Source organism: Canis lupus, chromosome 7 (genome assembly GCF_011100685.1).
Source record: "Canis lupus familiaris isolate Mischka breed German Shepherd chromosome 7, alternate assembly UU_Cfam_GSD_1.0, whole genome shotgun sequence".
Classification (NCBI taxonomy): domain Eukaryota; kingdom Metazoa; phylum Chordata; class Mammalia; order Carnivora; family Canidae; genus Canis; species Canis lupus.
Genome location: NC_049228.1, coordinates 42,071,719 through 42,098,425, shown reverse-complemented (window position 1 = coordinate 42,098,425; position 26,707 = coordinate 42,071,719). Strand labels below are relative to the sequence as shown.

General features: G+C 38.9%; 1 protein-coding gene across 4 annotated transcripts in view; it reads right to left on the bottom strand.

The window, feature by feature from the left end:
* Positions 1-26,707, bottom strand: part of ASH1L (ASH1 like histone lysine methyltransferase) — a 180,946-nt gene that overhangs the window by 116,159 nt on the left and 38,080 nt on the right. For all 4 annotated transcript variants that reach the window (XM_038543095.1, XM_038543093.1, XM_038543094.1 and 1 more), the window contains one exon: positions 1,796-6,365. In XM_038543095.1, the coding sequence (XP_038399023.1) occupies positions 1,796-6,365 (4,570 nt within the window). The remainder of the gene's footprint in view (positions 1-1,795; positions 6,366-26,707) is intronic.

Sequence of the window (26,707 nt, the reverse complement as noted above, 5' to 3'; positions counted from 1 at the left end):
ACAGCTTGGTGAGTTAGGCCCCCATTCCATGCTCTCACAGAACCATGTTCTTTTTTTTTTTTTTAATATATTTTATCAATTAATAGTGACATTTAATACATACATCTTAAAAGACTTTTTTACTTCTTTATTCATGGGAGATGCAGAGACACAGGGAGAGGGAGAAGCAGGCTCCCTATGGGGAACCCAACACTGAACTCGGAACTTGATCCTAGGACCCCTAGGATCTATCGCCACCTGAGCCACCCAGGTGACCCTAATGCATGAATTTTTTTATTACCCCACTCTTCCATTTTAAGTTCCATGAAAACAATGAACCTGTGTGCCTTATTCCCTAACATTATATCACAAAGGCCCACAAAGTGAATGCCTGGCAGACAGATATTCAGTAACAGTTGTTAATGAAATATTTAGCAGATATTTGTTGAATGAACCTAAAGATAAATTTAGGAATATTTTTTCTCTTATTATATTGCTAAAAACTAAAGAATGCTCAGTTTCTCAACCCAAATGGCTTTTATTTTTTTAAAGTTTATGAATAATGAACATCAGGAGCAAAAACTCTTATCTCTGAGGGGTTTATCATTTTCTCTTATGCACAAGTATTTAATCTTTTGGGGAACAATACTGCCAATTAACATCTGTGTACTTACTATGTGCAAATCCCTTCAGTAAACACTATAATCTCATTACTTCTCATGATTACCCTATTATTACCATTTTATAGAAATGGATATGGTGGCTTAGAGAATTTACTTGGAGAATCTGATGGAACGTATGCATTTTCTCCTGAAAACACACACACAAGCAAACATACACATAATTTTACTTGTAACAAGAGAGGTTGTATGAACTCCCTCGGGTTAATTTACAAACCTCCAAGGTTGAGCTCTCTGACAGAACTTCTGATTAGAAATGCTTTTTGCATGATTGGGCAACTGCTTCCTGTTCCTTATTTTCTCTCTTTGTTTCAATTCTTTCTTTTATATATAAAATTTTATAATTTTTTATATAAAAATTTATAATTTTTATTTATGATAGTCACAGAGAGAGAGAGAGAGAGAGAGAGAGAGAGAGGCAGAGACACAGGCAGAGGGAGAAGCAGGCTCCATGCATCGGGAGCCCGACGTGAGATTCAATCCCAGGTCTCCAGGATCGCGCCCTGGGACAAAGGCAGGCGCCAAACCGCTGCGCCACCCAGGGATCCCTCTTTGTTTCAATTCTTAAGAGGCTTGTAGATGTTACAAATGTATTCTCTAGTTTTGTTTCCTGTCATTTTATATGCAATTGAAGCAGCTTTTATGGGGAGATATGTGCAGAGATAACTGCACAATGAAGTCCCTCTGAATATTGTTATCTTTTATGAAGCTGATGTGTAGATTTTTATTATGAGACATACAGGGTTAACATTGCTTCCTAGAACTTAAAATCACTTATAATTATTAGGTGAGCATATATTAAAAATTCTGCACAGCTACTAACATATATCTATGAGCCGTTTATCACTGAAGAAGCCATTTAATGGCCTTTTTGCACAAGAAAGAATCATCTTCCCTGGTTTCCAAAATTTTATAATCAATCTCTTCTCAAAATTCAAAATTAATGCAAAGACACGCCTTATCTTACTTCTCACATCTAATGAAAGTGAGAACTCTGAAGACATTTCATATTTACTTATAAAACCAAAACAAAAACCAGGTCTATTAAAGGTCCACATACACGTATCAGGAAACCTGTGGGTAAAATAATCTCCTTTTCCAACACAAATAACAAGGCAAGAAAATAACCCTCTTACCTGTCATGGTCTGTACTGCCCTTTCGCTGGAAGGCAGTGGCTCCTTTCTGTGAGGCCGAATTAGTGAAGTGTCCTGTGCAGAAAACAGTCCAGGGCTATCAGTTAATTTCTTCCGGCCACTGGAGTTAGGGTTTGAAACTCTGCAGCTGCCTTGCACTATTGCACTTGTGAAAAGGTTTGTATGTTCATCACTGCTGGCCGGATCAGAGTTGGGAGTGAATCCTCCAAGAGATAAACTTGGAGAACTTTCGGAACAGTCAATCTGTAAAGGTGTTTGCAATCCCAAAGCCAATGGACTAGATTCTGAAGGCTCTCGGTGGACCCATTGTTCTTCTCTATTTATTAAGCTTTTCGAAGGAGAGAGATGAGGGCAGGACATATGACATCGGTGCTTTTCCTTATGTTTATATCGCTCTCCAACAGTTTCCTTTCCAAATCGATAGCGCTTCAAAGACTCCAAAACAGATCTGGAAGAGCCAGCATCCATGGAAACCTGGGGTTGCTCAGAAGAACGGTGTTCTCTGTGCTTGTGACGATGCCTATGTTTGTGCTCAACCATCCAACCATAGGCCATCTCAGGAGGAACACTAGGGTAGGTACTCATGGAAAGGAGGGGAGTCCTGCTGGTTGTTAGAAAGGCCTCCTGGCGAAGTAGCTTATGCTTTTTCTTATGGTATTTGGTTGGATTGAGAAGTAAATGGCCAGCATGCATATAGGAAGGAGGAGGAAGTGGGGGGGTGAAAGAAGGTGAAGGAGGAGGAGGATAGAGAGTGGGAGGGTACCTTCCATAGTAACCTAATCCTAGGGGAGTGGCTGTAAGGGGTGAGGGAGAGTAAGGCATGCCATAGGAGGGATAGAATCCAGTACTAGAAAGAGGAAAACTAAGGCTGTGCATGAAGGGCATCTCAGCCATTGCCTCCCTCATCTTAGGAGGTCTCCCTCTCTTCTTTTTTAAGTCAGGTTTTCGAATGTAGTGCAAGGGGTCTAAGGGGAAAGAAGGATGTGTATAGAAACTATTAAAGTTGATTCGAAAAATAGTTGGCAGCAGGTCTCGGGGGATAAAATGATGGCTTCGATGGGTGATTCGAATTTCACTCAGCCGACTTATCAATTCCTCCAGATCCGCAATAAAGTCTGGATCCTGTCTGCTACGGAGCTGGGGGTATTTCTTTTTCCGTTTTCGTTTCTGCCTTTTCATCTTGTCATAGCTGAGGTAATCGTGATTCCGGCGCTTACATTTATGTTTATGTTTTTCTTTAAGACTGCTCAGGACTGTAGAGGTTTCAGGGGGAATCAGAGAAACATGTTCAAAAGAGTGCCTCCTCTTTTTCTGTCCACAAAATTTCTCTGCTCTGTCCGATGTGCTGTTATTATCTGTTCCAATTCCACTATCACTGGGAATGGTCTCATCACTATGAGACTCACTAATGGGAGAAGGAGTAGCTTCTTTCAGAGAGGTGAGTTCACTCAAGTGTGAAGGAGAATTTGGCAACAAAGTAGGAGGAGAAAGTCGCCTCCTCCCCTTTGAGGCCTTTTTCATCGCAAGAGTCTGAATCATACTGCCCTGTCTGGAGTGTAAATGCAAATATGGCACTGAGCTGGGTTCAACAAAGCCTGCATCACTACTTACAGGGCTCTGACCACCACTAGTCCCAGAAGACTGAGAGCAAACAGGCGATGGGAGAATCTCTGAGCTACTAGCAGATGAAGGCAGTAAAGGGGGAAGTATCTGTCCCAATGCTGAGCCGGCAGCCTGTTGAGCAGTTTGCTCAAGGACAGCAAGGCTGGTAGGGCTACCAGAAAGAATGCCATTTAAGACAGTTTTTGGTTTTCGACCCCTTCTCTTTCCTATGTAAATGGTTCCTTTCTTGCTGACATTTATCTGTTGGCCCAATTTAGAGCCAAACGTGGCAGCAAGACTTGACACTGTATTATGGAGTTTGGATTGCACTTTCCCTTTATTACTTGATTCTACAGAGCTTGAAAGAATCTGATTCAACAGTTTCTTCCTTTTTAAAGTCTTCATTTTATTTATTTTGCGGATAATTGTTTTCATTAATTGTCCATTGTTTCTCTTTGTAATTTTTTTATCTGGTTCCATCTCAAGGTCACTCATGCTGCAGACAGCCGGCCTATGACTGTCGTCCAGATCATCTGGGTCCTGAAGCTGATCCTCACTCTCAAAGAAATCACTGCTGCTTCGATGGTTATCACTTTCAGACTCCAGCTTGCTTGGACTCTCCGTGGCAACAAATGGAGCCACTGATAGTACAGGTGGCTTCATCTTGACCGGTGACCTCAACTGCCTCTTAGGTCTGCCTCGCTTTTTTGGAAAAGGAGATACAGAAAGACTTTGTTTGAAGGAAGGAATTTCAATTTCTGGCTGTAAAATTGGGGGTTCTTGTTCTTCCTTAGACTGCAAAGAAAAAACTTTAGAGGCAGGGATTTTTAAAGTCCTTTTAGGTGGACCTTCCAGTTGAGGCATCTCTTTAGCTTTAGGTCTTCCTCTTTTGGGCTTATAAATATCAGACAAAAGGTCACTAGAGACACACATACTGGAGGATAATTTGTGAGTAGCAAAAGCCTTGTGAGATGGTTTTTCACTATCAGTTAAGAGAGCAAGAGATGGAGTTGTGGACTTGCTCAACTTTGGCAATCGGCGTTTAAGGAAGTCATGATCTACAAATGAAGATGGTCCAATGTTTTTCATGAACTTGGCTGGCTCAGAATTACTATTTGATAGTGAGCTACATGAAACACTTTTAAAAAGCTCTGATCTTTCTAAATCTAGCCCTTTTGGAGACCGGCATGTGCTTCTTGCCACCACTTTAGTCCACCGAGCTTTTCTTCCTTTCCTTTTTTTTAATGGTTTGGACTGCAAACTAGAGCTTAGGCTTTCAGCAACCTGGCAGTGTTTGTCAGAAGCAGATACTGCACCAAGTTTTAGAAACGGCTTGTTACTAAATAAACTAGTGAAGTTAACAACTGAAGGGGTAATTGTGTGAATACTGGATTCAGAAGTCAAACTTGGCTTTTTTCCCAGGGAAGAGCTTATTCTTGGAATATCTATATGTGCAGTTTTTGAATCAGTTAGCTCTTTATCAATCCCTTTACATTCAATATTCATGCTGTGACCCACAGACCTATGACCAATGTTCAAGTGGGTACTTTCAGAAGTAAACTGGTTCTTCCCAACGGATTCAGAAATGTCTTCCATTAGTTCTGTGGTAGGACTTAAAAGTAACGGATTAGGAGCCAACTGTGAAGAAGTTTCAGGGGGACTTCTGGTTAAAGGATTAACAGATACAGTAGGTGATGGGGAAGGGAGATTGCTTTCTCCTACTGCACTAAATGGGGATTTTGCCATAGATGCATCAGAAGCAGCTCCCATTTGAAAGTCTGGAGAAGTGCAATACACGGGAGGTTGCTTTTCATGCTTTGAGGTTTCATAAGGCCCCCTGTCATTGGATGAGAAACTGTCTTGCTGAATGCATGTTCCCTCGTTAAACATTTCTTTCTCCAAATTAATGATTTCTTTTCGAACTGAGAACTTTTCCAATATGCTTTCTTTACTCTGCCGTATAACATTCTTCTCAAAAGTTTTGCTGGTGGTACTATCTTTCAGGGATTCAGAAAGTTCCTGATTTTCATGACTACTGATGTTTGTACTACAAGAAGCCTTAAGTGGTTCCTGAGTGGGGAGCAGTGCTTCGGCTTTAAGGTTTATGGCATCTTTACTGACCAATCCTGCCATAGAACAACTCACTAGTTTCTTTCCCATGTCTTTAGTAACTAATCCCATTGTTGAATTGGCTACAATCTTCTTTGCACAGTCCTTGGCCACTAGACCGACAGTAGAACTCAACTTCTTGCCCAAGTCTTTATTAACCAGTCCGACCACAGTGCCGAGTCCTAACTTCTTTCCAGATTCCTTATTCACTAAACCTGGAACAATACCAATTCCTAGCTTCTTTCCTGAATCCTTGCTCAGCAGTCCTACTGTAGTGACAGTCCCTGGCTTTCTGCCTAAGTCTTTATTAATGAATACCGCTGTAGTGCCAGCTCCTAGTTTTTTCACAGAGTCCTTATTGACCAATCCTACTGTTGCATTAAACACTGGCTTTTTCCCAGGATCTTTAGTTACCAATCCAACTGCTGTGCTGATAGCTGGTTTTTTAATTAAATCTTTATGTATTATTCCAGCTACAGAGCCAACACCTGCTTTCCTGATCAAATCCTTACTAACCAATCCTGCGCTGGTGCCACTTCCTAACTTCTTCGGTTTAGTCTTGGAAGACTTAGAGGGAGGACAGGTTGCAATAAGCTGTGCCAACTTTTCTGTTACACTTGTTCCTCCATTAAGTAATGCTCTATCCTTTAAATCAGGATCCCGGCTACCAACAAGAGTAGATGATGCTGCATTCATGTAATCTGTCATCTCTGAGTGTCCTGGAGAAAGCTTCTTAGACAAAGGACTGTTTTCTCCCTGTGAATGAAGATGGATGCTCTCTTCAGATTGGCATTCAACGGCTGCAACATCACCTGTTTTCTTGTACAACTTTGAAGGGTCCTAAAATTTGAATAAGAAAAAGGTTTCAGAGAGAGAATAAACCTATCATTTCAGTCATTTCAGTTTAGCTTACAACTGAACAAATCAACTGATCACTATCAGATAAAAGGCAATAGTGTTTTCTGAAAAAACCTAATGAACGTTATAGTGACATAAGATTTGAGTTTCTCTACTGCTATCAGAGGCTAGCAAAATGTTATCTTTGTTGACTTTCAACCAACCATATAAACCTATATGTTACTTGGTATTTAGAAATATCCCCATTATTTTTGACATTTTTTAAAAAGGCAAATTAACAGTCTACTCTCACTTTACTTTAAATTGAATAAATATACATTGGCATAGAAATATACTGTTTTTGAAAAGAGAAATATTATTAGTTACAATAATATCCCATGGTCCTCTTTTATTTTATTTTATTTTTTTAAATTTTTATTTATTTATGATAGTCACAGAGAGAGAGAGAGAGAGAGAGAGAGGCAGAGACACAGGCAGAGGGAGAAGCCGGCTCCATGCACCGGGAGCCCGACGTGGGATTTGATCCCGGGTCTCCAGGATCGCGCCCTGGGCCAAAGGCAGGTGCCAAACCGCTGCCCCACCCAGGGATCCCCCCATGGTCCTCTTTTAAAACAATCGATCGATCACTGCCTACCTCCTTCATTGATTTCAAAGATTTCCAACCAGCACGATACAACCCCACCCATTTCTACTCCTTTAGCGCTCGCTCTCGCGCGCGCTCTCTCTCTCATGTTTTTTTTTTTTTTTAAAGATTCATTTATTTATTCATGATAGATATATAGAGAGAAAGAAAGAGGCAGAGACACAGGCAGAGGGAGAAGCAGGCTCCATGCCAGGAGCCCGATGCAGGACTTGATCTCGGGACTCCCAAGATTGCGCCCTGGGCCAAAGGCAGGTGCCAAACTGCTGAGACACCCAGGGATCCCCTCGCTTATGGTCTTGAATGATCAGTCACTCCACTTCCCTCGTAAATGACAGGAATAAGAAAGACAATGAAATACATTCACATTTTCTTTAGATTGTATTTTTATATAACATTCTAGGACTGGAAGTAACTTTTAAGTCATTGACATAAATTGTTATCCAGTTCATGAATCCTCACCATATATATATTTTTTTATTTTTATTTATTATTTATAATAGTCACACAGAGAGAGAGAGGCAGAGACATAGGCAGAGGGAGAAGCAGGCTCCATGCACCGGGAGCCTGATGTGGGATTCGATCCCGGGTCTCCAGGATCGCGCCCTGGGCCAAGGGCAGGCGCCAAACCACTGCGCCACCCAGGGATCCCCTCACCATATATTTTACAAGTGAATTCATTACTTCACACAATAATCTGTTTTACTTTTGGATAACAAAGAGTTCTCTTTTTTCCCATGTTTCAGCATAGGTGTTTTTTTTTTTTTTTAAACAATTGAAGTATAATTAACAGAAAGAGTTCCTTTTAATCATGAAATAGAAATGAAAGACTTGAACAAATAGAAAGACTTACTATGTTTCTGTATTAGGAAGACATAAAGATGATGATTTTTCCCTAAACAAATTAATAAATTTAATGCTATCCCAATAAAAATACCACAAAAATTTCTGTCAGGAATAAGAAAAACTATCACATTCATTGGAAAAAATAGACAAGCAAGAATAGCTAGTAAAATCTAAAAGAAGAAAGCTGGGGTGCCTGGGTGGTTCACTTGGCTAAGTGTCCAACTCTTGATTTCAGCTCAGGTCATGATCTTAAAAGAGTTGTGAGATTGAGCCCCATACTGGGCTTCATACTGGCCGCAAAGCCTACCTAAGATTCGTTCTCCCTTTTCCTTTCCCCACCCTCCCAAACACACACAAAAAAGAAAAACAAGGGGATAACTGTATCAAATGTTAAAATATTTTTTTAAACCTTCAATCATGAAAACAGTATGGAACCAACATATGAAAAGACAAAAACCAATGAAATAAGGCAGAGCAACACATAATCAAATATCCAAAACATAATCAAATAACACATAACATGGTGTGAGTCCTATAGCAGGATGACTGTTGAGAACTAGGAAACTATCAGCTGCATCAACTACACCTTTGACCAAGGAATCCCATTGTGAGAGATCTATTCCAAGACACACTGGCAGAAACAGAATGGCTACAGAAAGCTATAAAATGTACCACTGTTTGAAGATTTTATTTTTAAGTAATTTCTACACCCAATGTAGGGCTCAAACTCATAACCCTGAACTAGAGTCACACACTCTCCTTCACTGAGCCAGCCAGGCACCCCTACCATTATTTTAATGACAAATCCCTAAAACAATTATCTAAAAGACAGTGGTTGTGTAAACCTAAGTATATGTGTACAACAGAGTACTATGAAACAGAAAAAAAAAAAAAAAAAAAAAGGAAATACTAACATACTGCTATGTGATGCTCTTCAAGAATATACTATTAAGGGGATCCCTGGGTGGCTCAGCAGTTTAGCGTCTGCCTTTGGTCCAGGGTGCGATCCAGGATTGAGTCCCACATCAGGCTCCTGGCATGGGCCTGCTTCTCCCTCCTCCTGTGTCTCTGCCTCTCTCTCTCTCTATGTCTATCATAAATAAATAAATCTTTAAAAAAAAAAAAAAAGAAGATTGTCTTAAAAAAAAAAACAATATACTATTAAATGAAAAAAGCAGGATTAAGGAATATGAATATATACCCGAATAAACATGGAAGAAAAAAACAAAAATGAATGAAAATGGTGACTTTTGAGGGAGGAAAGAGACCTACAGGTTAGATCTCTCTGCATCTGCTTATGGTTCTAACTTTGCAATTAGTATTTTAAATATTTAAGAAACAGAATTACACCATATAGAATTATACCATATAGAAAAATACTCCAAATCTTTAAATATTGAAAACAATGTAAACAAATACATCTATCAAATTAACTACATAGCTACATGGAAAACTATTTTTAATTTTTTTAAGATTTATGTGTTTATTTTGGAGAGAGAAAGCATGAGAGTGGGGTGAGGGGCAGAGAGAGAGAGAGAGACAAGTAGACTCCTGAGCACAGAGCCCCACATGGGGTTTGATTCTCACAACCCTAAGATGATGACCTGAGCCGAAATCAAGAGTCAGATGTTTAACTGATTGAGCTACACAGGACTCCTATTTTGAATTACTTTAAAACCCAAGATTTAGTCTACATGTTTTATTTTTTTTAAGATTTTATTTATTTATTCATGAGAGACACGGAGAGAGAGAGGCAGAGACACAGGCAGAGGGAGAAGCAGGCTCCATTGCAGGGAGCCCGACATGGGACTCGATCCTGGGTTTCCAGGATCAGGCCCTGGGCCGAAGGCGGAGCTAAACAGCTGAGCCACCCGGGCTGCCCTAGTCTACATGTTTTAAAGACAAAAAGCTGTCCATACAGAAGTCTTAAATTGCATCCAGTGAGAATATCAGTGGTAATATTGGCATAATTATTTTAAGATTTTATTTATTTATTAGAGAAAGAGAGGGAGAGGGGCAGAGACACAGGCAGAGGGAGAAGCAGGCTCCATGTAGGGAGCCCAATGTGGGACTTGATCCCGAGTCTTCAGGATCACGCTCTGGGCCCAAGGCGGCACTAACCACTGGGCCACCAGGGCTGCCCTGGTATAATTATTTTGAACCTAGATAGATAATTGATGGAAAAACAGATCAAATAAATTAGTATATGAATGTCAATATGAACCAAAATTTTGTAAGAAAAAGGAGATATAATATATAATCAAAGAGGTTGGGATGCCTGGTGGCTCAGCGGTTGAGCATCTGCCTTCAGCCCAGGGTGTGATCCTGGAGTGCTGGGATCGAGTCCCACGTCAAGCTCCCTGCATAGAGCCTGCTCCTCCCTCTACCTATGTCTCTGCCTCTCTCTCTCTGTCTCTCATGAATAAATAAACAATATCTTAAAAAAAAAGAGGTTAATCAAAAACTATAATTTTAAGCTGGAATTAGAAATCTTCAAAGTCTTTAACATACATGTGCACACACACATGCTTATTCCTCTATCTCTAGCAAACTTCCAACAACTCTACGCTCAAGACTGTGGTCTCTACCTACCACTTCCCATTAAAATGAACCAGAATTACTCGTAGAACAGACTGTATCTAAGTATTGGATAGGAAATGTACAAGATGATCTTAATGATGGGTCTGTAGCTCTTCATTTGTACTAGTCACTCTACTGTTTGAAATTTACCACAGTGAAATGCTTTTATTAAAAAAAGTTCTTCCTAAGAGTAAAATGCCTTTCTGTAATTTGCATTTATTGATCTGAGTCTTACCTTGCTAAACCACATAAAATAAGTCTAATGCTTTGCTTTCCAATAGCTTTTCACCCATTTGAACTCAACCAACATATTCAACCTTCTCTCCCTAAGCAACCGCTTTCTGGTCATTTTCTGATAGATGCATTTCAGTTTCTCAATATTCCTCTTCACATTATGGCAACTAAGTAGAACATACCACCACCAAAAGTCAATCAAATCAGAATTAAGGGAACTTAATTCTCTCTTTTGGACTCAACTCCTCCAATTTTGTTCAAGAGGAAACAGACTTTTCTGACAGTCTCCCTATACAACTTACAAATGTGAAGCTCATAATTAAAGAAACCTCTTACATTTTCTTCCCATTCTATTAACACGATATTCTCATTCTGTACTTTCACAATTACTTTTCAAAATTTAAAAATTAAGAGGATTTACTATTTTAAGTATTTTTAAGTATATTTGTATCTGAAAACTATAACATTTCCAATTTTAAAACTGACCTAAATCTGTCTTATATAAACTATAACTATGTGCAATTGCATGGATAAAGCTTACTAACAGTAGTAAGTGGAAGGAGCCACTGTATACTATATAATTCCATTTATATTAAGTTCATAAACAGGCATTACTAGTTATAATATTAAGTCAGGAAAATGGTATGGTATGGGGTAGGAGTAAAAGGAAAGGAGCATGAGGAGGGTTTAACGGGTGCTGGCAGTGTTCTCTTAACCTGAATGCTGGCTAAATGGGGTGTTTGAGTTTGTGAAAATTCATTGAGCTGTTATACTTAAGAATTAAATGTATTTATATTTCAATAAAAAAGTTATTTTTAAAATTCTCCCCGAAAGTAGAGATATAAAGAGCTCCCATAATTTGCTAAAGGACTAAAGTCGAATCTGGGTTTTCATCTCTATCAGAAATCAGCCTAAGATAGTCTGCCACAGTAAATGGTCAATGATTAAACAGATAAAAACAAAACAAAACAAAACAACAACAAAAAAAAACAGAACAAAACAACAACAAAGACATACACAGTTTTGTTTTGGCTTCAAAAATCTTTTCTTTCAAATCCTGATATTAGATAAACTGAGTGGATGACATAATATTAATAAGGTGTTGAAAACTACATTTGGTACTGGTGATAGTATCATCTTATATTTTTCTAAGAACCCTTTAAAATGACAACTAGTAAATGATAAGTACCATACTTAAGAAGGTATATCATATACCAGCCAATGAAAAGGTTATTGTATCAAAACATCCTATTAGGCATATAATTTTTTTCAACATGAAAAGGGCTTTATTCCAAATATGCTTATTTAAAAAGAGGCGAAAATGCTATCATCCATGGATAAATACTTGTATATTTCAGGTATTTCCATCACACACACAACATACACATGTACATTCTTTTATAAAAATGGGCCCAAAATGCTTTTTGTTTGTAGCTCGGTTAAATAATACAAGATACCATTCTGTGCAAATAAATGAGATGTTAGACTACTGATTCAATGGTTTCAAAATAGTCCGTAATTCATAAAACCAACTGCCTACTTGGTGAGTTTAAAATAATTTCCAGTTATTTATTATGAATATATGATAAATATCCAGTTGCATCTTTTTTTAAAAAGATTTTATTTATTCATGAGAGACCCACAGAGAGAGGCAGATACATAGGTAGAGGGAGAAGCAGGTTCCTTGTGGGGAGCCTGATGTGGACTCAATCCCGGGACCCCGAGATCACGCCCTGAGTGGAACCGAAGGCAGATGCTCAACCACTGAGCCATCCAGGCGTCCCAACATAAATCTTTACCTACTTGTTCAATTACTTCCTTTAGAGGACGACTGCTAGGTCTAAAGGGATATACAATAAATAGTTACACATGTGGACCAGCTATGTATCAAAGGGAGAAAAAGTTTTTTTAAAGCAAAAAAGAGTTCATTATAAAAATCCAGACTGTACAAACAATACTCTTCTGCAACTCAAGATAACAATTTAGGATGTGTGATTTCCTACACTGTTAGGCAATGCTTCTTAAAGCAGTAACAATACGATCTGACAACCTGGTCTTGATAATTCTGAAATTCAACACTGTCGATTTGGGTGGTTTGGTTTTAGCCAGGTTCAGAAATTTTACTGCCTCCGATTTACCATTCTAAGAAGTTCATTATTACATTTTCATTTCAAATGCCATTAATTCTAGGATTAATTACTTTTTAAGTTCATTTTCAAATCTACTTGTTATTGTCCTGTTTTTAATCAAAGGCTCTTTGCTCATTTAAGCACATAAAATCTTTCAGGTGGTTCCCTCATCTACAGCTCTTTGTAAAGACTACATGTGCATGAACTAACTTGCCCTACTGTGGGTTTGTGATCGAGAGCTATCTGTAGTTTTCTGTTTAGTGTTTACAACATGCTTACATGAGTTTTTTGGTGGGATGTGAACATTCTAAATGTGAAGAGAAGACCGTGTATTCCCATTGTCAGTGTTTAAGATTTCACAACCTATAATGTGGGCTTTTTTGTATTTCTTTTTACATTTATTGTTATTCTGAATGTCCTGTCACATGATTCTGCGGGCCATGCATAGTTCCTCAGCATGGAAGTAACTGTTTAAGGCCTTGTTCCCAATTCTCTTTCTATATTTTGGAGTTGATCATTACTGATTTAGAAGAGCCCTCAGTATGTTGGAGAGAATAGTTCTTTTTTTGTTCTCTCACATTATACCCATTTCCCCCAATTTGTCAGTCATCTTTCCACTTCCTGTTAGATTTCTTAAACAAGTTACAATCTTTTATGCGTTCAAATATACATGAAAAACTCTGAGCACCTCGCACAGGTTGTCAGTGAAGCCCCAAGGCTGCATGACACAGGAACTGCAATTAAGATCAGTAAGAACACACGAGAAGAGATGAGATACTACCTGCCCAAGGTCACCTAACCAGGTAAGTGCGGTAAGATTTACACTTAGTCTCCTTTCACAAACCTTAACCATTAGAGTCAACGCAAGGGTCTCTTTAGCTTCACCGCTGTTATCACAGTGAACTTGAAAAGGTCATGCCCTCCTGAAGACGACAATCTTGACCACCTTTTCAGTGAATGGTTTTGTTCTTTTTCCTTTGAATTTTAAAATAATCTGTGAGTAGGTACACATCTTTTACCTCAAAAGGAAGTTTTCCACTACTCACTTCATGTTCACTGACTTGAAATACATTCATCATCTATTTATATTTGGGTCTTTCTTTAAGCCATTTTGCTTCACTCACATTTACCTTTGTTCCTGAGCCCCTAATACAATATATTGATACTATAACGTTATAAAAAGTTTTAATACTTGAAAGGACTAATTTTTCTTTGTTATATTCCTGTAGAAATTTCTTGGCTATTTTATTTATAACATTATTTAGATATAATTCATATACCATAAAATTCTCTTTTAGAGCACAAATTCAATGTTTTTTTAGTATATTCACAGACTTGCATATCCCATACCACTAATTTTAGAACATTTTCATAAGGTTACCTTATTATTTTTGCATATGTATACTTCCAGGTGGCTCTGAAATCCATTTGAAATTTCAAAAAATCCAAATGGCTTTAACTTTGTATATTAAGATAGGAAAAAAGATATCTCAACACTAACATCAGCACCACAATAACAGAGCAAATTTATCTATTTAAATTTTTTGGTGTTACTGGACATTTATAATATCTTATTTAAAATAGATCCTAAACACTTGCTGTCAAGTTTATTTCTAAATATTTCATAAATAACATTACTTTCATGAATAAATTTTTTGTTAGATTTTTCTAATTCGGGAACAGACTGGGCGGCTCAGCAGTTTAGTGCCACCTTCAGCCCAGGGTGTGATCCTGGAGACCTGGGATGGAGTCCCATGTCGGGTTCCCTGCATGGAGCCTGCTTCTCCCTCAGCCTGTGTCTCTGTCTGTCTCTCTCGTGAATAAATAAATAAAATCTTAAAAAAAAAAAAAAAGATTTTTCTAATTCTAAATTAATGATATTTGAGAACACTATTTTATTATCTTGAATTCTTGCTTAATCAAGAACTCATTTTTTTTTCAGAAAATACTAAATACCTACTATTTAAGTGCCAAGAATAAAAGCAGAGAAAAAAATCCCTTTCATCATGGAGAGTTCATTCTAATGCATGAGCGGGGTAGAAGTAATAAAAAGGTAAGTCAAATATTCAGTATTTCAGGTGGTGAAATATGCTATGCAGAAAATAAGAGCATGGAAGAAGAAGAAAGACTAGGCTTGGAAAGCATTTACAATATTAAGACAAGCTGTCTGGAAAGTCTTGATTGAGAAGACCACATCTCCACAGAAAGCCAAAGGTAAGTTACCTGAGAAGAGAATATCTCAAAGATAAAACATTGAGAGGAAAGGCCCTGTGGCAGGAGCTTCTCTGGTGTAATTGAGTAATGATAGCCAGGTTTGTAATTAATGGGTTTGTGATCGAGAGCTATCTGTAGTTTTCTGTTTAGTGTTTACAACATGCTACATGAGTTTTTTGGTGGGATGTGAACATTCTAAATGTGAAGAGAAGACTGTGTACTCCCATTGTCAGTGTTTAAGATTTCACAACCTATAATGTGGGCTTTTTTGTATTTCTATTTACATTTATTACCTGTTATTTTGAATGTCCTGTCACATGATTTTGCGGGTCATGCACAGTTGCTCAGCATGGAAGTGTTTGTAGTTAAGTTTGTAATTAAGTGTGGCAGGAAGTAGAGGGGCAGACTTGACAAACTTTTGTTAGTCCAAGAGAGGGGAAGCCATTGGAAGGTTTTACACAGAAGAGGTATGTGACCTAATTCTTCATTCAACAAATGTATATTGGATGCCTAACTCAGCGTTGGAGATATATCAAATAATAAAGAAAAAATTCCTGTTCTTGCATAGATTGTTTTAATAGAAAAAAAAAAGATAATAAAGAAAACCAAGTATTATAAAAATATTATGTTATAAGCTGGTGACTATTATGGGAAAAACTGAAGGCCACTGAGAGAGTTAGGAGAGGCTGAGAAACTGAGCTGTGTGACTGAGTGATGCCTCATTGGCCAGATGACACATGGGCAAAGACTAGAAGTGAGGAAGTTATGAAAGGAAACATCAACAATGCTGGTGTAGCATGATTTGAGCAACTGAATGCGGACAGCAATACAATACGTGATGGGGAGCACACCAATGAGGGCCTTTAGGCTCTTACAAAGGCTTGAGCTTTTTCTCTGAAGGAAATAGGGAGTCCCAAGAAGGTTTTCAGCAGAAGAGTGATGTGATGTCACTTAAATCTTCAAACAATTCCTCCCTCCAGCTGCTTTCTTCATAAAGCTTTGTTAAATGACAGGGACTCGAGGGTGTAGCTCCATGAAGTCTTGTTAGTAAGCCATTGTGTTATCTGGACAAGAGAGAATAGAGACCCTGGACTAGGGTAAACAGTTTAAGTGATGAGAAGGCCACATACACTTATGGTGGGGGACGGAACAGAACTATCAGGAGATCAGTTTTGGTTGTGGTATGACTAAAATGGCCTCTACCACCAGAGAAGTGTGACCAGGAAGTTTCAAATCTGCAAGACAACAGCACACAGACATTTAAAGCTTTGAGGCTGGCTAATGTAGCCAGGTAAAGGTGAATGTGAATGGAAAAGAGGACTAATGGCAAAATGCTGGGGCACAGCCACATCATGAGATGAAGAAGAGCCAGCAAAGACTAAGGAGCCACAGGTAAGAGCAGAAGGCAGGAGAAGCAGAAGCACAAGTGAACATGTGGTACTCTAGAGCTGAGGCGAGGAACCCATCTCCACAAGGGCTGACTACTGACTGCCAACTGCCACTGATGGATCAAACAGAAACGACAGCATGGATCTCTCTGCTGGAGGTGGCACTGTGGGGTTGTGGGTTACAGAAAGTGCTGTTGCACAGTTAAGTCCAAGAGCAAAACCCTGATTGGAATGAGTTTAAAAGAGAATGGGGAGAGAAAAATGTAAAACCAAGTAATGAATAACAGGGAATCAGAAAAGCTAGAAGATAAAGTGGAATCAGAGATGCTTTTCAAATGTGAAAAACAATGGCATATTTTGATTCTCAAAGGAAATACAGCAGTGAGGGTCGCCTTGGTGGCTCACTTGGTTAAACATCTGAGGCTTGATTTCAGCTCAAGTCATGATCTCAGGGCTGTGAGACTGAGCCCCCTATCTACCTCCATGCTCAGTGGGGAGTCTGCTTGGGATTCTCTCACTCCCTCTGACAACCCCCACCCCATTCTCTCTCTTTAAAAATAAATATATCTGGGGTGCCTGGGTGGCTCAGTGGTTAAGCATCCACCTCCTGGTTTTCCCTCAGGTCATGATCATGATATCAAGCCCCAAATTTGGCTCCCCATTCACTGAGTAGTCCACTTGGGATTCTCTTCCTTCTCTTTCCCTCTGCCCTTCCCCACTCTCTAAAATAAAAATAAATAAATCCTTAAAAAAATTAAATTTATAAAATTAAAAAAATGAATCCAAAAAGTTTAAAAAGGATATATAGCTGTGAGAAAATGATGAAAAAAATCATATTCTCCTGAAGTTTTATATATCCATATATGTGTAAAATCCCTAGACAACTACTCAGTTCCAATAGAATTTACCAAATCATTTTGTCATTCATCCTATGACATGAAATACACTTTTCATACATTAAGTTCTTGGGTCTACTGCTAGATTTCCATTCTGTGTCACTGATTTTCTCTATGTACATTCACTACTACCACAATGTTCCATCATTTTAACTTTATATTCTTGTAAGACTGATTCCTACCTGTAACTGCTTGGTTCAGAAATGTCACTGCTACTCTTATTTTTCCATATAAATGGTACAAGCAATTTATCTAGTGCCAAAAAAAAATATCATTTTAACTGCCATTGTTAAATTTACAAATACTCCCCAAAGAAGTGAAGGAAGGGACTTGTGTAGAGATTTCTGCACTGATGTTCACAGCAGCATTATTCACCAACAGCCAGGAGGAAGTAATTCCATTGATGTCCACTGACAGGTAAATGATAAAGAAAATGTGGCATATATACACAATTGTTTATTATTCTGCCTTAAAATGGAAGGAAATTTTGACATATACTATACAACATGGATGAACCTTGAGAACATTAAGCTAAAGGACATAACCCCATCACAAAAAGACAAATATTATATGATTCGATTTATATGGTACCTGGAGTAGTCAAATTTATAGACAGATTGTAGAGTAGCAGCTGCCAAGGGGCTGCAGAGCTGGGAAGCTCTGTTCTGTCAATGTTAAGTGGAGTACAGAATTTCAGTTGGGGGAAGATCAAAAATGTTCTACAGGTAGTGATTCACAACAATGTGAATGTACTTAATGCCCACACAATTGTAAATGTGGGACGGTTTAAAAGGTAAACGTGGCATTATATATATTTTACCACAATAAAAAATTCACAGATAAATTTTGGGAGAACTTCATGATGATCTTTTTCAAAACCATTTCCATTTGCTCAAAACTCAATAGTATTTTGAAGCATTCTTCATATAGATCTTAAGCCCTGATAGTTTTTGTTTCTATATATTTCACTTCTTTTATGTGGAAATCTATTCTTTCATTTTATCTTTTGATTCTTTGTATACATATGAAGGTTATTGATTTCTCATTTATTACTGTCAGTCACTTCATTGAATTCTCTTACAAGGTCCAGAGACCTTTATTTCAGCATATATGAAATTAAAAGGTGAGGCACAAATCTAATAAAAATGGGGTCCCTGTAAGAAGAAGAGTACTCATAGATCTCTTTGCTTTGCATTGACATAGAAGAGGTCATATGGGGAAACATCAATAAAGTGACTATATCTAAGCCAGTCCTCACCAGAAATCAACCTGGACAGCAAAATGATCTCAGACTTGTAAACTCGAGAACTGTGATGAAATAATTTTTTTTCCCATTTTTAAAGATTTTATTTATTTATTCATGAGAGACACAGAGAGAGAGAAGCAGAGACACAGGCAGAGGGAGGAGGCGGCTCCATGCAGGCCCCTGACGTGGGACTCGATCAAAGGTCTCCAGGATCAGGCCCTGCGCTGAAGGCGGTGCTAAACTACTGACCCACCCAGGCTGCCCAATAAATTTGTTTTTATTTTTATTATTTATTTATTTATTTTTTAATATTTATTTTTATTTATTTATGATAGACAGAGAGAGAGAGAGAGAGAGGCAGAGACACAGGCAGAGGGAGAAGCAGGCTCCATGCCAGGAGCCCGACGTGGGACTCGATCCCAGGTCTCCAAGATCCCTCCCTGGACCAAAGGTGGTGCTAAACCGCTGAGCCACCCGGGCTGTCCTGCAGATCAATTTTAAATTCTTCTCTAGGGGACTATTTTTCTGGGAGAAAGGTAACAAAAAAATATATAAAGGAAAACATGGAGATATAGTTAAAAAAAAAACACACTATTTATTTATTTGAGAGAGAGAGAGAGAGAGCACGTGCAAACGCACAAGCAGGGGGAGGTGCAGAGTCAGAGGGAGAGAAGCAGATTCCTGGCTCAGTGAAGAATCCAAGATAGGGCTTGATCTCCAGATCCCGAGATCATGATCTGAACCAAATCCAAAAGTGGGATGCCTAACCAATTCAGACACCCTGGATCCCCACTGAGATATAGCTTTGCTTTATTTTATTTTTTATTATTTTATTCATATATTCATGAGAGACAGAGAGAGAGAAGCAGACATAGGCACAGGGAGAAGCAGGCTTCTTGTGGGGAGTCTGACGTGGGACTTGATCCCAGGATCTGGGATCACAACCTAAGCCAAAGGCAGATGCTCAATCATTGAGCCACCCAGGCATCCTGGGATATAGCTTTTAAAAAATAATAACAAACAATATCTTAAACATGAACAAAGATATGAACAGACAATTTGAAGCAGAGAATTAAATAGCAGAACAAGAAAACACATTCAAACTCACTAGAATAAGGGAAGAAATAAATGCTAAAAGATAGGGCTTTTATACTTTGCCATTACTATGAGTGACTACCAAGAAGTGAAGAATTAAGAAAATAATGAGACCTCAGGAAACATATTCACAGAATCTAATGAATGGGTAAATTATAAAGAGGAAGACAGGAAAAAAATAAAAATTACAGAAATATTTAAAAATATCTTCTAGGGGATCCCTGGGTGGCTCAGCAGTTTAGCACCTGCCTTCATCCCAGGGCATGATCCTGGGGTCCCAGGATTGAGTTCCATGTCCGGCTTCGTGCATGGAGCCTGCTTCTCCCTCTGCCTGTGTCTCTGCCTCTCTCTCTCTGTCATGAATAAATAAAATCTTAAAAAAAAGAATCTCCTTCTAAAGGATACTATGAATTTATACTTGAAGGCAGATTTTTACCAAGTTTGGCTTCAGTCTCAAGAAAGTCAAACAATTGAATGTTTACTTTCATGCTTTTTCTGGTATCACAAAACTAGGAGTAATCACCATAATAGATTACTACTAGTTATAATCAGTCTAACATTGTCAATAATACAAATAAGGCATGACACTTGGATTTGTGGTATTACTTGAATTTTCACTTTCAAATAAAGGTAAGAATTCTATTTGAAACAGGAAGAACTTCCTTAAAGGCATCAGGTGTTAACATTTAGTAAGCAGAGGTATATGTATTATTTTAAAACTGAAATGCTGAAATACTTATAATCACAAAAACTTGTTAGTTTCATGTTCTAAAACAAACTTTCAAATAGTTAAATAAGCAAGGACATTGACAATATAAATATTAAGAGTATGTTATCTAGATTAATATGAACATTTTAAGATTAAGTAAATAGATGCTAACAGAATTTAAATAATCATAAAAGAATAACAGACTTGGGGATCCCTGGGTGGTGCAGCGGTTTGGCGCCTGCCTTTGGCCCAGGGCACGATCCTGGAGACCCGGGATCGAATCCCATGTCGGGCTCCCGGTGCATGGAGCCTGCTTCTCCCTCTGCCTGTGTCTCTGCCTCTCTCTCTCTCTCTCTCTCTCTCTCTCTCTCTCTGTGACTATCATAAAAAAAAAAAAAAGAATAACAGACTTGCATTTACATCATAATTTTCACCTTCCTAGAATTTTAGTGCACTAAGCTAAGTAACATTAAACATTAACTTTTAAGTAAAATGTTTTACTCTTTAATCCTTGGAGCTTTCAAGAAAAATACCTCTTTAGCAATTCTTCATGTTGTATGAAAATTAATTAAAAGCATGCCAACTTGGGATCCCTGGGTGGCGCAGCGGTTTAGCGCCTGCCTTTGGCCCAGGGCGCGATCCTGGAGACCCAGGATCGAGTCCCACATCGGGCTCTGGATGCATGGAGCCTGCTTCTCCCTCTGCCTGTGTCTCTGCCTCTCCCTCTCTCTCTGTGTGACTATCATAAATAAATAAAAAATAAAAATTAAAAAAAAGCATGCAAAAAAAAAAAAAGCATGCCAACTTTTAGCTCAAAGTTTCACAAGAGAAAACTCCAAAATAAATCATCTTCAATCATATAACCTTTGATCTGGACATAATAAAGTATCTTAAAAAGTAGGAAATATTAGAGGAAAACAAAACATCTACAAGTGTGGTTCTTCATAAAAAAAATTAAATGCTTTAAGGTGTATGATTCAGGAGGCCTAAAATTTTTTTTTTAAGATTTTATTTATTTATTCATGAGAGACACAGACAGAGAGAGAGGCAGGCTCCATGCAGGGAGCCCGATGCGGCACTCGATCCCGGGTCTCCAGGATCATGCCCTGGGCTGCAGGGGCCGCTAAACCACTGAGCCACCCAGGCTGCCGGAGGCCTAAAATTTGAATAATGCTTTTTGAAGCACTGCTACAGACTGACAATCATTTTCAGTAGTTGAAAAATATTTTTTTGAGATCTGCCCACTAAGTTCCTTTGAGAAAACATCCTATTAAAAAAACTTGTTCCTAAATCTTTCTACTGTAAACAAAATGTGAATATGATTAAATATGCTGCATCTGTTTCTTGCACATCAAACATTCATATACATAAAAACATGCATGCTTGACAGCATGAGATGATAAACTTCTGCTTTGGTTTTTGCTGAAAGATACTTGCATGTCACACTGCTTAAACGAATGAATCGGACTAAAATAAACTGTTATAGAAAGGAAAAATCAATAAAGGAAAAATATAGGTGCCTGAGTGGCTCAGTCAGCTATGCATCTGCCTTGGGCTTAGGTCATGATCCCAGGATCCCATGATCGAGCTCTGCGTCAGGCTCCCTGCTCAGTGGGCAGTCGGTTTCTCCCTCTCCCCCTGTCTCCGGTCTCTCTCCCTCAAATAAATAAATAGAATCTAAAAAAAAAAAAAAAAAAAAAGGAAAAATATGCAAAATTATCATCTAATTAATACTGACAAAAGAACAAATATAGTGAAAGCTATGAATGACTTGGGAATCATCAGACTAGAATATTCTGTTCAGGGATGCTTGGGTGGTACAGTTGGTTAAGTATATGATCAGCTCAGGTTATAATCCCAGGGTCATGGGATCCAGCCAAGCCCTGCCTCAGATTCCACTGCAGTGCTTCTCTCTCTCCCCCTCCCCCTGCTCGTACTCTGATAAATATAATCTTAAAAAAAAAAAAAAAAAAAAAAAAAGCTTTGATCACATCCTCAAGTTGTATGTTTAGAGAATTAGAGCACAGACTTGTTGTCAGTAAACATAAATACAGTAGTAGGCTATTTTCATCATTTTTTTTTTAAGATTTTCTTTTTTTATTCATGAGAGACAGAGAGAGAGACAGAGAGAGAGAGAGAGAGAGAGGCAGAGACACAGGCAGAGAGAGCAGGCCCCATGCAGGGAACCCGACATGGGACCCAGGATCACGCCCCGGGCCGAAGGCGGCACCAAACCGCTGAGCCAAACAGGCTGCCCTTCATCATTCTTGTTACACCAGAGATTTTAAGATTAATTTGCCATGTACTTAACGAAACAAGAAGAACTAGCCTTATTACATGGTTAGAAAAAAAAAAAAAGAGTGACTTAAATATGGAAAGCTCTAATGTTACTCTACAAATAACATCAACATAGGAAAACTTATTCAAAGTAGTTTATTTACTGGAACCCACTGAAACAATGTTGTGCCTTAGGAGTGTGTGAGTGCGGTGGGAAGTTCCTCAACCTATTGTTCTATTACATGGCATATATTGAAACTAGTGTTCATGCAATGAAAGCTGAGATGCAGATGGAAATTTAGACAACTCTATTATCTTGTAAAGCAATTACACACACCAACATTGCACTGTCTATAGATACAAGGTTTATGAAGAATTTGGAATGTTACCACTCCATCCTAACAAAAAGTAAAAAGCTAAGCAAATTGAAAAATCAACAAGTGTTTTTTTTTTTTAAGATTTTATTTATTTTATTCATGAGAGACACACACATGGAGAGAGAGGCAGAGACACAGGCAGAGGGAGAAGCAGGCTCTATGCAAGGAGCCTGACGTGGGACTCGATCCCACGACTCCAAGATCACGCCCTGGGACAAAGGCAGGTGCTAAACCGCTGAGCCACCCAGGAATCCCCTCAAGTGTTCTTACATCCATACTGGAAGTAGGTCACAGGGCAAACTACTACTGTCCCCCAAACTGAAGTGACCTAAAGAGAGTCCTAAATTACCAGAGCAGAAAAAAATGAGCTGAAACGTTGGTAGAGAGCCCTGAACTGTAACTTCCAAACTGTGAGAGGCTTAGTGCACAACCATCTGGGAGCTGAAAACTCCTGGGGGAATCAGCCACTGCCATCCTCCACACTTCTCTGAGTTTTACGCTCCTGTATCTATAACCAGGTTCTCACAATGAGAACCCCTTATCCCACTTCCCAGAGGAGGAGGGAGAAAGAGAACTATTTTGAAATATGTCAGAGTATTATATTAATAAGGTCTGCCCTCAGGAGACACTACTAAGCAGAGTATATAAACCTATTGGAATTTAACAAAACCTAACTGCTCTGGGGAAAGGGAAACATCCAACTCTAGCCTACTCTAACCATTCTGTCCTACCTCAAGAGGAGAGGGGGAAACTGAGAAGCATTTGTGAAGTTCACAGTCTAGAAATGCAGGCTTCCTAAAAGAGCGAGGCCTAGTAATGAGACTAAAGACTATCTCCCCTCCCCTCACACCTTACACCTTATATCATTAAAAGTCTATTTACAGCAATTCCTTTTACCCAGTACATTATGCCTACTCATCAAGAAAAAATTACAAGATATACTAAAAGACAAAAAACACAGTTTGAAGACATTGAAAGCATTAAAATCAGACTCAGGGGCATCTGGGTGGCTCAGCTGGTTAAAGGTCAGCCAGACTCTTGCCTTCAGCCCAGCTGGTGACCTCAGCAGTGCGAGACCAAGCCCCTAAGCCCCTCTTCAGGCTCTGGGCTCAATGCAGAGTTTGCTTAAGACTCTTACTCTCTCTCCCCCTCTGCCTCTCCCCACCACAAACTCACATATTTTCTCTCTCTCTAAAATAAACAAATAAGGATGCCAGAGTGGCTCAGTGGTTGAGCACCTCCCTTTGGCCCAGGGTATGATCCTGGAGTCCAGGGATCAGGTCCCACATCAGGCTCCCTGCATGGAGCCTGCTTCTCCCTTTGCCTGTGTCTCTGCCTCTCTCTGTGTCTCTCATGAATAAATAATTAAAATCTTAAAAAAAAAAAAAAAAAGAACATCAGGCTTAATGTCTGCCTTTGGCTCACATCATGATCCCGGGGTCCTGGGATTAAGCCCTGAATCTTGGCTCAGAGGGTGCTTCCCCCTCTGTCCCTCAAGTCAGCTCATATTATTTTTTCTAATACATTAAAAAAAAATTTTTTTAAAGATTTTATTTGTTCATGAAAGGCACACACACACACACACAGGCAGAGACACGGCAGAGGGAGATGCAGGCTCCATGTAGGGAGCCCGATGCAGGACTCGATCCGGAGTTTCCAGGATCACACCCTGGGCTGAAGGCGGCGCTAAACCGCTGGGCCACTGGGGCTGCCCCATTTAAAAAAATTTTAATAAAAAGTTAATTAAAAAAAAATCCTCCTTAAATACTACAGGGTGTCAAAGTATCCAACTGGAAATTTAAAACAACTATGATGAATATGCTACTAGATAAGGTAGACCTCATGTGAAAACAGATAGGTGAAGCATGCAGAGAGGTGGAAATTCTAAGAAAGAAACAAAAAAAGTTCTAGAGAACAGAAACACTAAAAATGAAGAGTGGCTTTGATGAGCTCATTAGCAGACAAAATACAACTGAGGAAAGAATCTCCCAGCTTGAGGATATCTTAATAGGAACCTCTAAAACTAAAAAAGCAAAGAGGAAAATGACTGAAAAAAACAGGACAATAGATATAGAAAGTGTGGGAAACTGTAACATTTGCATAAGGGGAATAAAAGAAGGAGAGAGAAAAGAACAGGAAAAATATTTGAAATAATGATTGACAATATTCCCAATTTAATACCAGCCACCAGGGATCCCTGGGTGGCGCAGCGGTTTGGCGCCTGCCTTTGGCCCAGGGCGCGATCCTGGAGACCCGGGATCGAGTCCCACGTCGGGCTCCCGGTGCATGGAGCCTGCTTCTCCCTCTGCCTGTGTCTCTGCCTCTCTCTCTCTCTCTCTCTCTCTCACTATCATAAATAAATTTGAAAAAAAAAAAAAATAATACCAGCCACCACAAACCAAGTACAAAAAACTCACAGAATAATAAGATAAATGCAAACAAAACAAAACCAAAATAACCTATACCAAGACTCACTGTTTTCAAACTACAGAAAATCAAAGATAAAGGAAAAAATCCTAAATGAAGCCAAAGGGTAAATATACCTTCATACAAAAGAGCAAACCTAAGAATTATATCCAACTTCTTGGAATGTGCAATGAAGAACAGTGGACTGAAATTGATTTAAAGTGTTAGAAGAGGGATCCCTGGGTGGCGCAGCAGTTTGGCGCCTGCCTTTGGCCCAGGGCGCGATCCTGGAGCCCCGGGATCGAATCCCACGTCGGGCTCCTGGTGCATGGAGCCTGCTTCTCCCTCTGCCTGTGTCTCTGCCTCTCTCTCTCTCTCTCTGTGACTATCATAAATAAATAAAAATTTATTTAAAAAAAAAAAAGTGTTAGAAGAAAAAAAAATCACCAATCTAGAATTCAGTACCCTGTGAAATTATCCTTTAAAAGTGAAGAAGAGGTGGCACACCTGGGTGGCTCAGCGGTTAAGCCGTCTGCCTTCAGCTCAGGTAGTGATCCTGGAGTCCTAGGGATCAAGTCCCACATCAGGCTCCCTGCATGGAGCCTGCTTCTCCCTCTGCCTATGTCTCTGCCTCTCTTTCTCTCTCACATGAACAAATAAAATCTTTTAAAAAGTAAAAAATAAAAAAATAAAAATGAAAGTGAAGAAGAAGGGCTCCTGAGTGGCTCAGCTGGTTAAGTGTCTGCCTTTGGCTCAGGTCAGAGGGTGCAGAGCTCAGGGGGGGTAGTCTGCTAACCCTAACCCTCTGCCACTCCCCCTGCTCTTTCACTTTCTTTGTCAAATAAATAAAATCTTAAAAAAAAAAAAGTGAAGAAGAAATATTTTCACTGACAAAAATTGAGGGAATTTGTATCCAGCAGACCTGCCTTCCAAGATGTTAAAATTTTTCAGAGAGAACAAAAATATTTCAGAAACTAGATAAAGACAGATAAACTAAGAAAGGAAGACCACTGAGGAAGGAAAAAGTGAAGATGACATATAAACTTTCATTTTTTTTATTCTTAATTGACCTAATAGGCAAGTTTGTTTAAAATAATAGCAACAATGTATTTGACAAAGTACAATTATATATATATATATATATATATATATATATAAAATTATATATATCCTTATATAGAAGTGAAATGAACCATGATTATGACATAAAGGGGAGGGGGAAGAAGGAATTTGGATTATTTTGTTATTATAATGTACCCATGAAATGCCAGGCTTATCTAAAAATGA